This window comes from Haliotis rufescens, unplaced genomic scaffold (assembly GCF_023055435.1).
Source record: "Haliotis rufescens isolate VD_foot unplaced genomic scaffold, xgHalRufe1.0.p SCAF_3, whole genome shotgun sequence".
Lineage (NCBI taxonomy): Eukaryota > Metazoa > Mollusca > Gastropoda > Lepetellida > Haliotidae > Haliotis > Haliotis rufescens.
The window spans coordinates 1,598,434-1,614,888 of NW_025964001.1; the positions used below are offsets into that span (position 1 = coordinate 1,598,434).

At 38.3% G+C, this 16,455-nt stretch overlaps 1 protein-coding gene across 1 annotated transcript in view; it reads left to right on the top strand.

The window, feature by feature from the left end:
* Positions 1–16,455, top strand: part of LOC124148472 — a 46,852-nt gene that overhangs the window by 17,276 nt on the left and 13,121 nt on the right. The window contains exons 4-14 of the mRNA XM_048403542.1: positions 830–973; positions 1,724–1,877; positions 3,112–3,295; positions 4,202–4,250; positions 5,503–5,605; positions 7,153–7,266; positions 8,731–8,850; positions 9,264–9,338; positions 10,271–10,387; positions 11,058–11,321; positions 15,921–16,059. Coding sequence (XP_048259499.1) covers positions 830–973; positions 1,724–1,877; positions 3,112–3,295; positions 4,202–4,250; positions 5,503–5,605; positions 7,153–7,266; positions 8,731–8,850; positions 9,264–9,338; positions 10,271–10,387; positions 11,058–11,321; positions 15,921–16,059 — 1,463 coding nt within the window. The remainder of the gene's footprint in view (positions 1–829; positions 974–1,723; positions 1,878–3,111; positions 3,296–4,201; positions 4,251–5,502; positions 5,606–7,152; positions 7,267–8,730; positions 8,851–9,263; positions 9,339–10,270; positions 10,388–11,057; positions 11,322–15,920; positions 16,060–16,455) is intronic.

Below are 16,455 nucleotides of genomic sequence, written 5' to 3' on the forward strand. Positions count from 1 at the left end.
CCCAGGTCATCACCATGGAGTAGCCAATCACGGGCCTGGAATTTGATCTCACACATATGTTTGATACCAGTTATCTCAAATGGGTTTCTCACCCACAGGTGTGTAAGAAATACCGATAATACATTGTTTCTGAATAACTACTGCCTAGCTTCATCGTATATAAATATTGTATATTTCTCAACAAGCACGTGTCTTGTGTTTTTTACAAATGGCCCAAGCTTTTTTCACAAATAGAACAACTTTATCTTCAACTGCAAGTAATTAGTTTGACGTCGATGCTTAGGAAGTCTGTGTCAATTTATAGGTAATGATTTTGCATTGTATGTGGTATAGTGCGATGTCACATTTTTAAAGTGAACTGCAACATAACTGTTGTTTGAGAAAATAGGTAACCTGCAAAGTTATTTATTGTAAACATACATAATATGTGATGACACCCACACACGTTCCCTAAATGAAGAAACAAAAGATATTTGATCATGAAATGGAAACCTGAAAATTGTTGACAACTCTTATCGTTTTCTTTTGCGTTGTATTTTGTGCATGTTTGTTCTGGAAAATGTAGTATATCTTGTATAGTACGGATTGTATTATATACATTTGGATACATTGATATAGTAAATAGCTTACAGATCAGAATCGACGTAATTAATGGCTCGAGTTAGAACTGGTGGATTGGGGGTTTGTTTATTTATTGTAAATTCGCTCCACTGCTTGCATTAACGTCAATTACATTGCATAAATTAAAGTTATAACATTAACGATAAATGCTAGAAATCTCCTATGTGTTGCATGTTTGGACATTCACAAATTAACATTATTGTTTCAGGTTGGCATTACTTTTTTCACGGACACAAAACAAACTAGTGAGGGAAATGTGAGACATATGGCTGCATCTTTTAGCTCTCTGCTTAAAGAAACTTTAATCTACAGAGGCCTGCTCTTTGGAAACCTCACAAAAATCTCACTTGAGGTAAACTTTTTTATCATATCATTATTACATAATTCACATTGCTGTATCATCCACAGAGTACCTGTTAGTGTTTTGTGAACAGAGGCAGATCTCGATTCAGTTACTTAAATATAGAAACAACACGAGTTTAATAGAGGGTGGGGAAAAACAGGAGCGAAGTCCTAGTGAGTCAGTATGGGTTTTTCACCGCTTTTAGCAATATTCCAGCAACACCACGGCGGGGGACAACAGAAACAGCTTCACACTTTGTACCCTTGTCGGGAATCGAACTCGAGTCTTGCGGGACGAGCGAACGCTTTAACCACTAGGCTACCCGACCGCCCCCCGAAGTCCTAGAAACTCTAATGTGTTAGGCTAGCTGGGCAAGGTCGCCCATCGACTAACCTTCCGCCGGCGGCATTGCTGAAGGTGTCCGACTAGTACGTTTCGTGACAAATACACCATGACTGTAAGAATATGAATAAGTACCAGTCTACTCATGATACCTCTGGTACACACACACGATGCCATATCCGGTAAGGTATGAACACACCTTCTTGTCAGGTAACAATGTGGTATTTCGTGGAATTTCCAATTAACCAAGCTCCCAGGTAACCGAGAACAGATCATCTGCAAGAGTTGAAACAAATAGCGTTTAATGATTATGAGTTGCTTTTGGTTGCGTGAAGTGTAGAGCATACGAATTTAGCAAGTAAGCATGAAGTTGTATTGTATGTTTTATGGTGCACTAAATTGATGTTTACCAAACAGGTTGCTTGGCGTGGTGGTCACTCTGGAATCCCGGAGGCAATAGATGTCACTTCTACAAACATGGATCATCCATCTGCCTTTCGCTGTGTGAGGAAATTATCTGAGATGGAAAGCCTTCAGCGTCTGGTCCGAAAACGACGATCTGGGAGCAGAAGTAATGCGCTTTAGTGTTGAATGACAATATATGTTTAATTCATCCAATTGATTCGCGTGTGTATGGTTTCATTATTGATTACACTGATGTTTTCGTTAGTTCATGCTGCTCACTAACACTTCAAAACAAAAATGAAATTTCTTCAAATCGGGCGATGCAGCTATGTCATCTCTATATAACGACAGTATTATCAGTTGGTTTTCCAAATAGAGAATCTTGTGCAATCTCATAGTTTTCCTTACTTATCTTGTCGATATTCTGGAGCATAAACAATATTCTTTAAAGTTTTCAAACAGTATGAAGTTTATGAGTACATTTATGGTCTATTATAAACCTCGCAACGTGTACCGTGAGGTGCCTTGTTTAGATGATCTTTTTTAGCTTCTTGTTTTAACCTGGGATATTCCATATAGAACAACAACATTAATACAGATATCTTTAATCTAACTGAATAACACAAAAAAACATAGGATTTGTATTGCCATTTTAAACAATATGCTAGAACCGACACGTGATTCCGACGGCTGTGGTGGCGAATGCCTGCCTCCTTTAACAAGTACCTGTAAATCATATATCTTAATCATTGATACTCTAGATTTTTTATATAAGGCCTTTCACGAGATTTCTCTAAGGATTAACTTAGTTAAGGTCATCATCTATCAAAGCAGCTTAATTATATCAGGGTTGTCAAACACATGCATTGCCATGCCAATCCAAAGGATGGTGTTGAAGCACCATCGAATAGCGTCCCTTTGGAGGGTATGTAAGACAGCTTCATTAAGGGTTTGTTTATACCTACTGCCGTTTTAACTTATCGCGAAAATATTTCGGCATGCATTTATTCACCGGTTATTCTAGTCTACAAATGCCTAGAACAAATGAATTGGTTTAGATCCAGCTCGGACATCATGAGGGTAGCCGAGGTTTTATATGCCCCATTTGTCTCCAGAATGGTGGCCTTTTGTTGGTGTCCATCTATAGCCAAGCGAAATATAAGAATGTGCGGTTGTGTAATAACTTTACTTGTTATTTTACGGTGCTTCATCGACCGAATTTTCATCTCCAATACATTTCTGAACGACTCAGTCCTGTGCAAATGTGTTTATGATTGGTATCACATATTTCATGTTTCCGAAAGAGGCCAGTGAGCAAATATATAAGCTCTCTGTTTTATCGTGTCTGATTTAAGTATACTTATATTTTACATCTTGTTTCTTTTGATGTATTGTCTTAGGTTTAAAGATTGAAATACGCACGAGCTCAGCCTGGTTTTCTGGTACCGGGGCCAAAGTGTATGTCAGACTGACAGGTGATAAAGGTGTCACGGGAGACATGCGCATGACTGGGGGATTTGGTAGAGGGGACGTTGCCAGAAACACTGTCAGTATCGACGAAATAGGAGTGATACAGAAATTAAGGTAAACGATATGTGGGGTATTGCTACAATGTGAGCCTTTTCGCGAACACCAGTTATCATCACTATTTGAAAGTGATTTCATAAACAAGAGCTCATGATGTAGTCGGAATTGTTTTTAAGCTTTCCAATGATTATTACTTGAATAACCGGAATACGCAATTATATGCCACGTTTTTTTAGAATAAAGCGAGCAGGAGTGGTGGCTGCATTACAGCACGGTAGTTTAACTGAGGCATAATTGTAGATAGTTCTACAACATATGACGGATCAATGAAAAAAACCCAACCAAATAAATACTTAGGGGCTTTTATATCTCTGTGTCCCTTTTACAAGGAGAGACACCAAAGCCAATAAAGTATTGTACCCTTACAATACAAACGTCGTGTGTCAGTAAAACATTTATAAAATAATTCTTTCTGAAACAAGTCTCAGAAATTTGAAATTGTATGAAGGTGTCTTAGACTTCGTTTTCTTCAAGGCGCTGGGCACTGACAAATTAAAATTAAAAGAAATCAACACGTTTAAGCATTGTCTAAAAAGTCATATGCCAGGAGATACCAGATACCGATTTTTAGGACTAATTGGTTGGTCAACCTATCAGTCAGGCATTGATATCATATTGACGAACCAACGTGTCCCCTTAGCTACAAAATAAATAGAATAAATATAAATTGATTACTAAACCAAAATACAATATTGACTGTCCCTCATTGTGAAGTCACAGTTAAGAGTAAATTCTATCAGATGCATTATGAGGGGGGGCACAACCGTCAATGCATTGTTAATGGGCAATAGTCTGCAAAAACGTACACCCATATGTTTGTCAACTGTGCTAAAATGTGATATCATTTTCATATATTAGTTATGTAATATAAACCCGTGGACATTGTTTGGTTCCATGTTTCAGAATATGGCATGACAATTCCGGATCGAAGGCTGGATGGAATCTTGACTGGGTAATGTATTGACAGATATCAGTGTCTACTATTACTAACTCGGACATAAGGGTATTAATGTCGAACAAAACAATCAATTATTTCATTATGGCTTTTGATCACTGTAACAAAATTATTATTTTCAATTTCTGTGACATGTCCTGAGCATATTTGCAAATGGTAGCATATAACCAATGAGCAGCGGTTGTGATATATTTAAGGGTCATTTGCATTTAGACGTGACAGTTCCAAACGTCATGAATGAGTGAGTATGGTTTTACGCAGCTGTTAGATATATTCCAGCAATATCACGGCGGGGGACACCAGAAATGGGCTTCACACATTGTACCCATGTCGGGAATCGAACCCAGGTCTTCGGCGTGCCGAGCGAACGCTTTAACAACTAGGCTACCCGACCGCCCATCAAACGTCATGATACACACTGTAGTGTACTGAACACTCGTTTACCAACACAAATGGTGTGAAGAGAAGTTTAAGCATTATGGGAAATGGTTTGGGCACTTTTATTGAAAGGCCTCTAGGATCACGTGCGTGTTAAATTTAATTTGCCTAAACCTGGATTCATATGAAACCTGTATAACATTATGAAATCATAACTTGACTAGTGTTGCAACTTTAGTTAAAATGCCAATTATCTTTGACTGCTATTTTTGTTCTTAACACCACCGTATACTTTTTTTATCGAACATAAGTAAATATACATGAATGAACCCATCAGCAACAAGCAACCAAGAAAACCACATGTCAAAAACACAGCCTTTTGTCTCATATGTGTCTTGTGTCCTACCGGTAGGACAGGACATGGGTACCCTTTTCGCGAACATCTGATGTCATCGCTGATCTATTCATTACTTTCAACGCTATTATAATATATTACACGCATTTGAGGACAATAGGGATATTTTTACTAAATCCTTTTCATAGGTGAAATTATTTTATGAATCGAGCTCTACTTTCGAGAATGTTGGCATGAATAAGACATTGCCTCCATTCGGTTAGAAAACAGGCTATGTGAGAACTTGCCTGTCGATCAGCGCATGTACCCTGTGTGCTGTAGAAGACGAGGTGCATGTTTAAACGATTTACGTTTTAACCTTTTTCAACATGCAACGTACATAAAAGCATAATTTTATAGTTAATCACTTTGAAAATTGAGTATATCATTTCACAATGAACAAACATGCTTGCGGGGTTATATCACGTAATTTTGAAAGTTAACTGAAAATTAACCTATGAATGTTTGATTGTTTAGGTTCGTGTTCACGAGCAATCTGAAAGTGGTGTTACTTACGAATTCCACTGTGGCTGCTCGTTGGAGGGCGGTAACAACGCACACGAGCGCACACATACCACAGGTAGTGTATGCAATACATCAATAGAAATACAACAAGTAAGATGAAAATTATTCTTAAATTTGGATACCACAACTAAGACAGTCCATAGTTACTGCCGGTGTCATCTTTTCCTTTTAAATGATTCATTGATGATTCATTAAATGTTCATTTCATTTTGGGATGTGCATGGGACATATATAAATCAGTGGTAAATTACAATTTCAAAGCTAAATGTTATCTTCTTTTAACCACGCATATTATTCTGTGTCTATGTACTGGCATTTAAAATGATGACACCTATGTACCAAACTGACATGACGGATAATTTTCATTTTCCAAATGTGAATATCCCCTTCGAGCAATATCACCAGCTTCAACAAATAGGATCTACATTTCTCAGATCATTAGGCACTTAATTACATAAGAGCATGTATATTTTATTCTCATTTCATGGAATGACATATTTTGCTTACAGCTAACTTTTCAAACCAATCTTCTACTTGCTCACTGGCATGTACTTTATTTGGGTGATCAGGCCTGATGACAATCCAAAATGACTGCCATTGACTGTGTCAATAATTATCTTTTTGTGACACAGAAATTTATAGATTTCTCCAATTAGGGTTGTTTTCAATTTCATAACCATTCCCTTATACCTTTTGCTACTATAATTCCCAATAGGTGTGGCACCATATGTGCATAACTAATTGTATACAATAAAGTTTTCAGGAATCAGTATCCTAAGTTGATATTTTTTCAAAGCAATGTTTCGTTGTGACGTGAATATAATTCGATTGATACATCATATCAATCTCACTTTTGGGATAACGCTTGTATTCAGGATTGTAGTTATGGTCTCATTGATTCTGTGAGTTGCAGCATGAAGAAAAGCACACATACATGTATGTCGTTCAGAAGTCATCAAAAATGGATAAGGAAATTTTGCAAGCTTACAAATGAAAGCTTAAATCAAACTAAACGGTCACAGGTCCTTGTGTTCAGATCATATGTAGCGAAGAGTGACTGTCACAGACAGGTTTATGTTTGCATAAATCAAACACTATTGAAATAAGATACCACTATTGCAATCGTATTGCGATCGATTGATGGGACTTTCAATTTATGTTTTCGTATTATTCGAGATGATGACATAATTACTTGTGGTCTGGATCACCCATGGTAAAGAAACAGGAGTACCAGTATTGTTGGGTGCGGCGTTCGGCACAAAACACTTACGTGTTAAAATTAAATTTGTGTGAGTGGTGGATGCTACGTGTGGAGCAGGACATAGTTCCCTTTTGGTGAAGAAAACTGATTATTCTCTGGCGTTGACGTTTTGAAGTAGCTAAATTTCAGGTGACATGAGTATATGCCTGGTTCAAAACTAAATTTTTCAAACACTAAGATATTCACCCTCCACGGCTGCATTTATCAATTGGAACGAACAGAGAAGAGAATCCATGTGAGATCAACAATATACATGTATGCACATGCATATTATGGAAATAAATTTAAAACAAATGATAACATGGTCACAGTAATCACAGTAATCTACAACCTTTTTTCAGTTTGCAGATCAATAGACAACTGCCGCACACAGCGATGTCAAACCTGTGTTGATTGTGAAACTCCTCCAGAGAAGCATTATTTCAAACTAAGTACAGATAAACATACTTGCACACGTAAGTTAATAAGCTGAAATATCACGAATATAACAGTGGGAACTCAATTTAACAATTCTATGAGCATTGTGAATTTCTTTGTCCGGACCAAATAACTTACAAAGGTATCCTGTCATGACTAAAACAGTATCAATTCTACTGCAACAACAGTTCATGCAGCGATATCATTACGAAGCTTATTTGTTTGTTTTGCTGGAATTTTGCAGTGGCCGCGATGTTCAGGTCAACATGAAGGTGAATCGTACTTTTCTTATGGTTAACTATGCCTATTTGTGTACATATTTTCGGGTCTGAATGTAGGGATTATATGGAGATTATGCGTAATGTATAGAGAATAATAGGTGATGTCAATTTGACATATGACTATTAAAGCACTTTTATTACTTTCAACGAGAAACGTCTGTAATACTTTAGTTTATTCAGGATATATAACTCTTTGATTTTTTAAATCACCTGCCTGAAAATCGAGTGGGCTCTTATCGTGACATGTACTCAGTCGTGCGTCTTTAACAATTTTCACATATTTGTTCCCACCAATGAAGACACAAGTTTTCAAGTATCAATACACGATGGAATGTGATGATTGTGTAATCAGAAGATGGGCTCGGCATATATGTCCAGTCGTCTAAGGCGCCGCAATTCGCTATGTTTGTGGGTTCGAATAGCGTAATGTTATTAGGTTTTTGTCAGCAAGGTATCCCTGCTCGTGGGTTTCACCAAAGTGGTATAGTTGGCACAAGCACTGCAGGCAGAGTTGATGAGCATTCCCCAGGCTACAATTCGGGATCTGATTGCTTCGATGGGACGACGATGCCAGTCAATTTTAGACTCTTATGGTGGCCATACAATATAAATGAGAAGAGATGACCATCACCTTAAAAATCTACTGTTCCATGTGTGCCATATGGAACCTGGGTCAAAGACAATGACGTGTGGTTATTTTGAAGAATAGATTACCATTTGTTGATTATTTATATGATATATAAAATATACATCTAAAATCACTTTTGCGTATACATCCCAACAATTAGGTTGAAATGCGCCTCTATTAAGAATGCAGAGTGTGTTTAACTGACACAGTTTCTACTCCCAGATAATAATAACCATGCAGTATCATACATTGTTTGTTTAGATGTAGAATGGTTTATTGATTTGGAAAAGTATAGTCCGCTTTCTGATGTTTAGGCTTGCCTTTTTGCATTCCAAGAAGTGTTTTGCACTTTTGCAACTTCGTATAATATCAGCCTATGTTACCGAGACAATGATAAGGAAACAACATTGTTAATTATTTGTAGACACCAAAGGTCATAATTGGAACATAAAGAAACACATTATAACTATATACTGCTGTCAAACATTTTCGATATTTATATGGATGTGTAACAATACATAGCCAATTAGAATGTTACTTTGAATTTGAATGTTTATGTTACAGTGGACAACATGATGTTCTGTATGTTTCAGTGTGTCCCTATCTAGAAAACTGCTTGAAACAAGAATGTCACGCATGCACAACTTGTAATGCCCCTCCTGCAACTGCAAATTATATATATCGGATGCAAAAAGACAAGCAAAGATGTTACCGTGGGTATTAGCGTTGTTACTATTGCAGACAAGGTGCCAAATGTTTTCCATTCATGGTGTAAAGTCTCATACACTTTGAAACATATCTAGTATCCAAAGCTATCCGTTTCATTTAATCGCCATTGGAACAAACGCGATAGAGGTGCTGGGAGACTTTGTTGAAAAAAGCTCGGTTTTATGTAAATATTCATATGATAAGTGTTGTCATAAGTACAAAAGATGTATCACATAATAATTCCTAAGTAGCTAAGTTATTCATGGATATTGGTTTCAAGCTTATTGTCATGGTTGAAAAGAAAATTTAACACAATATGTCTAACTCAAAGCACTATGGTAATATTTCTGATACTGATACTGACGGATTTTGGGTTCCGCACATACAACCTTAAACTTATAGAAATTTTACCTTGCAGGTAGTTGTGTGGATATGAGTGGGGATATCAAACATTCACTATTGTGGTTACGTCCGGATAAGGAACACTGTGACGGTGAGTATATCAACACATGTACCGAGCGTGTTATTTATTGTCATCAAGTACAGTTATTGCTGAAAACTAGACTTTTAGCAGTATCTGTCTCCCTAAAAAGAAAATAATTAGTAATATTTGTTTTCGAGTGTGTTCTGAATGCATATAAGTACTACATACGTATGATGGTGCAGTATTTTTTCTGCCTCTGTTATAACACATGTGCCATGTTGTCTGTATTGCCCCCACACTCTGTTGTCTCAACTTAGTATTGTCCTTTGTGATTTCACGCCTCTTGGGTACCTTGCCAATTCAACGGTGTAATCAAAAGAGTGAGTGAGTGAGTGAGTGAGTGAGTTTGGTTTAACGCCGCTTTTAACAGTATTCCAGTTATATCGCGGCGTGTCAGCTTAATGTTGGAGGAAAGCCCGAAGTGATGCAGGTCACAGACGTTTACCACTTCGGTGAAACCCACGAGCACGGGTATGGTGCTGACAAACCTAGAAACATAATCTGGGCGAACCGGGATTCGAACCCACAATCATAGATTTCTGGCGTGCCCAAGGGACGCAACTCTGCACAGCGAATCGCGGCGCCTTAGACGACTGGGGCACCCTGTAATCAAAAGAACAATTTATGGCAGTTAGACGTTAGACGTGTCAGTAGACTGCATAACTTTTAAAACAGGGTTACTGAACTTGAAAACAACTGTTCTGTTTATATAAAACAGGATTGTTCGCTGTGGGAGAAAAGGAAACGATGGCATGTATTAGAAATATATAGATGTTAATCAAAATTAGAAAAGGCTATGACAACGTGGACAAATAGTAGGGATGTAAAATGTATGAAGTCAATTCTTCATGTCTGTAAATTTTGCCACATGAAGTGTATTTAAGTAAATATTCTCTGTTTTTATATACAGTGACGCAAGTTTCGTCATCATACTGTTTCAGCCACGTGCTCGTATGTGAAGGAGAGGTGGTGCTGGCCTGGAACATGCTCTGATGGTCTCACAAAGTCATGTTTGTGTGATGCCGGATTCAGAAGGAAAGGCAGTGCAATATGTGACGGTGAGTGAGTGAGGGGTAGTTGGTTTTGGGTTTGCCTGCCAGCGAGCGAGCGAGTGAGGTTTTACGACGCTTTCGGCAATATTTCTTTTTTAACCACTAGGATGCCCCACTGCTCCATGACGGTGAGTAGTTTTATGGGGCATGTCCCTTTACATTTATTGGTCAGAGAAATGCTTAATGTACAGTTGAAACAATTTGAGTAGTGCGTAGATAATATGAATCGTTTGAATATAAGCGATTGGTTCGTCAGGCTTTATAAGGAAATATACATGGCATGAATAACCAAGCAGTCAAGCGCTATGAAAAAAATGCAAATGTATCATTTTGATAAAATGTCCAATTTAGTTAGTGAGTAAGTTCACATGTCACATCGGCATATTTTCAGCCATATCCTGACTTGAAGGTATACATTGATATAATACAATAGCATGTTAAAATCTGTCAACAAAGGACAGTATAAAAACTACTATTTGGCAGTTTTGATTTAAATGCAGCATTTTCTTTTTGGATGACGGTCATTGTAAAATTAAATTAAATACATAATCGACGATAAAAAACTGTAGTACTATTTTCTGAAGACAACTTGTAGTTATAATGTCTATGCATAGATATTTTATATATTGTATGAATTCCTTTAACATAAAATGCGTTTGGTGTATGTTTTGGGTAGTTGACACAAAGGCCACATTGCTCACCTGCAACGTTGGAATAGAAGACATCAGAGGCAGCATGAGGAACAGCACCAGCATTAGCGACATGACCGACTGTTATTCACAGACAGACGTATATATCAACATACAACCTGAGTTTATGGCCTTCAGCATCACAGCTGACTTTCAACAGAAAGTATCATCCTCTCCGCCTGTGTATCTTGGTCGAACCTACATTGGCATCGTGGATAGCAACGTGACTGTGACAAGAAGAAACCTGTCAGGTAAAATGAATGTTGGACTACATATGCTATGGGCGAAATGTCTCTCTGCTTAAAAACTTGATTTGGGATGTATCGTCCATCATCAGCAGCATCAACGTCATCTTCATCATTTGACGGACCCGACTAAGATGCAATCGCAAAATCGAACAAAGAAATTGTATACATGAAAATATATGTTGAAGAAGGACACCTTTCCTGGAATAGACACTGAGGATTTAGATTGATAGGTTATGTGGAAAAGATATCATGTGACCGGCCTCTCGTCAAATGAAAATGCTACATATCACCGACATTATACCTATCTTTTTAACCGTACCAAGAACATAATACAATTGAGCTGAATATATGTTACCTGTATATGGTAAAAAGGTGTTGACAGGTCATTAACCATATAGATGAAATGACAATTATAAGAACATAGGCAATCTTTCTGAACTGCCAACGTCAATTTGGAAGATGCGTTGCTCCTCCTTAAAAGCACCATTGGGATTTGGACTGCATAAAGTACGATTAAGACTATACTATATCTGTGATGTTAAAGGAAATTAAACTACTGCAGCTTTTGACGAAGGATGGGACGACAACCATCTAGAGCCCACAATATCGACGACAGAGTATGGTTTTGATAAACGTTGACGGCTCTTTATGGTTTTCATTGATACACAAAGAGCTTTCGGTTCACCCAGCATGGATGTAAAGTTGTTATCCATAAATTGTGTATACTTTGTCATCCGTCAACATCTAAGTAATGCCTATCAAACAATTTATTTCATTATGATCCAAGTTGTTAAGTTATAGGAACGTGTTGGAGAACGTGGACTTTGCAGCTCATGATATAAACTCTACTACTTATGGATACTAAGATACATCATACTGCTACCAACCTGTTGGTCGTTGTATCACAGGTGACTTCTCTATTGCTGCAATGAGAAAGCTCCAGTGAGCACATTTCACGTGGATCACGCATGACCGACTCACTAAGAGTTCTAACAGTTAAGCATAGCGTTAAGCGTTCTTGAATATCTGTTTAATTACGGTTATCAAAAGAATGTTGCATAAACATTTCAGGTGTTTGAGTTCTTCGAAGGAATGTTAACCACAGTTAAAATAGGTTAGACCTTTTCGACATCTGATCCAAACTGTCTGGCCTTAAATCCCATGGCAAAGCATTATAAATTATCTTTCACCTGTATTGTTTATGTCATTTGTTATTTACGTGTTTGTTTGCAAATTGGATTCACCAGCCGTCAACTGGGAGTGCATAATGACCAAGAAACGAACATATATATGAACCGCAAAAGAAACGTCACCATGGATAGATATATGAGAAACCTTATTTGTCCAAACACTGTAAACATACTTTGAGACATATTAGAAAGATGAAACTTGGCAAAACTGATCATCAAGATTGACATTAAAGTGTCAAATGTTCTTAAAGTGAAACACAACACTAGTCACAACACTAGAAAATGGCATCGCAAGTCAGTATCTCGTGTGTCCGCCATGTGCATTGATGACTGCCATACATGGAATGGATGAGGCGGTTGATGAAGGCCATAGGCACTTGAGCCCACACTCTGAGAAACGCCTGACGCAGTTCAGCTGCAGTTGTCGGCCTTGGTCGGACGTCATTCAGCCGTCTTTGCAACTCGTCCCACAGGTGCTCAATGGGATTTAAATCGGGACTGAGGGCAGGCCACTGCATGGGTCTTATGCCATTCTGCTGGAGGAAGTCTCTTGTTGCTCTCGCAGTGTGGGCACGGGCGTGATCATGCTGAAACTCGTGGTTGCGGCGAAGTGCCAAATGAGGTATGGCGTGTGGTCTCAAGATTGATCACAATTGCCTTTCCCTGGATCGATGTTCTGGAAGACCACAGGGCCGACCCTCTGTGCAAGACCAATTCCACCCCACACCATGATGCTCGGACCACCCCACGAGTATCTCTCAACAACACAAGCATCCGAATAACGTTTCCCACGGCGTCGCCAGACTCCCTCTCTGCCATTTGCTGTTGAGATACAGTAACGGCTCTTCTCCACTGCTGGTGGCGCCAATGCTGGTGTTGTGTTGCGCACTGAAGACGGTCCCGGCGATGATGTGGTGTCAGAATGGGTCCTCGGTGTAGCCTGTCACAAAGGAGGTGTCTGGTCGTCGACGCACGGTGTCCGCACTAATGTGTCGTTGGTGTGTCCCCATGATCTGCCAAGCAGTTTCCGCAGCAGTAACAAAGCGATCTTGAAGATGCTGTCGCACAATCTGACGATCCTGACGTCGGGTTGTGACCCTTGGTCTTCCACTACGTGGTCAGTCATCTGTAGTGTTGGTGGTCTTGTACCGTTGTTGGATCCTGTATAAGGTTTTTACGTGGACTTGAAATGCATTGGCTACTTGCCGGGCGGTTTGTCCAGCTTGCAATCGTCCGAGGGCTTAGTGTCGCTGATTCTTTGTCAATCTTTGCATGTCATAGCAAGTCAATAACGAATTAATGTTATTCGATCTGGGTGGATTTTTATAGGGCAAGAAATGGGGGAACGCAAATGCATTTGAATTTGCATCGGGTTACCATGACCGTTGCCGTGATGCGTTTTGGCGATCGGTTTTATTGTCATCTGCTTTGTTTTTTATTATAAAATTTAATTTTTCCGGACAAGGTAACGTTAAATTTAGAAACTTTGACAAAAATTACCCAGAAATCTTTTGCAGTTCAGTGTATATGTAGGTGTAGTAAAACATACAAGCATAGTAAATATTCTTTTGCAGTTAGAAAATTATGAGAAGATTTTTTGAAAGATAGATACTAGTAGTAATCTCAACTGATTAGTTAATTGAACTAGTATACGATAGTCCGCCTACACAGGTCTAATTGGCAAATATGTAATTACAGGTTAGCAAAATCTCCTACATGATCTTGTGTCTAAGCGGATAAAAACAACCTTCGTCAGTTATTCAAATATGGCCCAACGTATCATGAGCAATCTGCTACCATTTAGGATCACTAAAATGAAGAAAGTCTTTCTGTAGATTAACAGATCATATTTGAAACACAACCTCATAGTGTGAGGGCCAAACTGTATGAACGTCGGAGCTTGCTTGGCCCTCACTCTATGAAGGTTCATACTCCAATGAACTCACCCAAAGTGAAAGCCAATCCTTATAATTTCATCAGAAACATCTTATGTATTCAAATAATATCACTATAAGATGAAAAAGGTCTGTTAAGAACTACCTCAGTAAGTCACAGTGACAGCGCGTTGTAATATATTTACATCAAGGACAAGACGTCAAACTGGCCGACACGATAAACATGATGGGAAAGATTTCGGAAGTTGCTAATGAAGCTATGGCGGATACATGTTTTAGTCATTATTGATCTTTAAGTCAATGGCCGATCATTGAAAGGTGATTAAAGATGTGTCAAATAGACACTAAGAAAAACTCATAGATTACTGTAGACTGTCACTGTCAGCCAAGACACGGATCGAGTCGATACTACCAATTTCGTTTTGTTCACTAGAATGGGTCGTTGCGAGGATATTCATGAGTGATCGTGTAGTCAAACTCTCAGACGTTTCTCAATGTGTACTAAAACGCTGAGTTTCAGTTTAAAGGGTCTACATGATCAGAAAGAACGCTTCTGCATGTATTCGTGCTGGGAATTCCCAGGGGTTTCCTCATGAATACTGATGTAGTCCGTCAGTGTTTACGTCATGACAAGAACGCGGTGTCGTGAAAAACGTATGAACGTCAAATTGTGTCGTTTATACACTTATGAACGTCAATTTCGCGGTCAGGTAACCGACTTCTCGTCCAATTGAAAAGCTGTATATCGTATAAACTTCAAATTACAAAAGAAAATATGGAATTAATACCAGATGGATTCTCAAAAACACTAAGAATACATCTGAAAAGAAACATGTTCAATAATGTCCATTTTTATATTTTTCAACTTTGTACACTATTATCCCAAACAGCGAATTTTAGGAAAAGCTTAATTCCGTTAAACCCAACTACAACTTTGTCAATGTACTGATGATACAACTGTCTCTTTGCCAGATAACCAAGTGACTTGTAAATAAAGAGACAAAACCCTTTCGATATCCAAAAGAAATATGTAATTTGTAAGTTTGTCCCCAGTAAAACAACTGTTTAATTAAGTCCCATAATCTTCTCTTCACTAACGTCTCCTACCTTGTCGTTCACCGAAGTGGTAAACGTCTGAGAACTCCATCACTTCGGGCTTTCCTCCCACATTAAGCTGACACGCCGTGATATATCTGGAATAATGTTAAACACGGCGTTAAACCCAACTCACTCACTCACTAACTCCTACCTTGTCGAGGATTTCCAGAGCATTATTATTTTCGACAACATTTGGCCGTTTACATTGCAGTTATTTGCCAGCCAACCAGGGACTACTCTGCTCATTTGAATATTATGCATTTGTATACATTTTATGATATGTCTGACATATAAAGCAGGCATCCCGCACTATATCTCCATCCACTTTAGCAAAGGTACCATGGACAGCAACCAATTATATATGTTTGGCGTTTGAATATTAAGCTGAACCAACCTTCTGTTTCTGTCTATGTTAAAAGGTACGGAACACATTCTGTCATTCACAAAGTTGAGGGGAGATGGCGACTGCAGCAGGGCCCTTTCATCGTCCACACCTTCAGCACTTGTGTCATGTGACAGAGTATTGAATGGTTCATCTTCCCTGCAAAATGGAGAATGGTAACTAGGGATACTATTTGCCTTGTACAACATTTTACATATTTGAAGAAACGTCCCTTACCATGACGAATGAGTAATTAATGTTATTGACATTTATTCATATATGTAAAGATAGTATGCAATGTCTGGTTGATATGCTTTGCTATTGATATTATTGGCCATGCATGCACTTTAATTTAACCTTTCTTAGCAATCACATAAAAAAAACAACTTTTAAAATGTATTTTAGGCTACAAGGACTAATGGGTGTTTACTCCAGTGGTTTGTTTTATTACAAAGACTTGAAGAGAGGACTGTCATAAGAGATTCACGCCACATGTAAATTACATGCACATGACATTATCACAGCAATTCATCTCAGTCATAAACACTTAACATGTATTTACCGTATACACA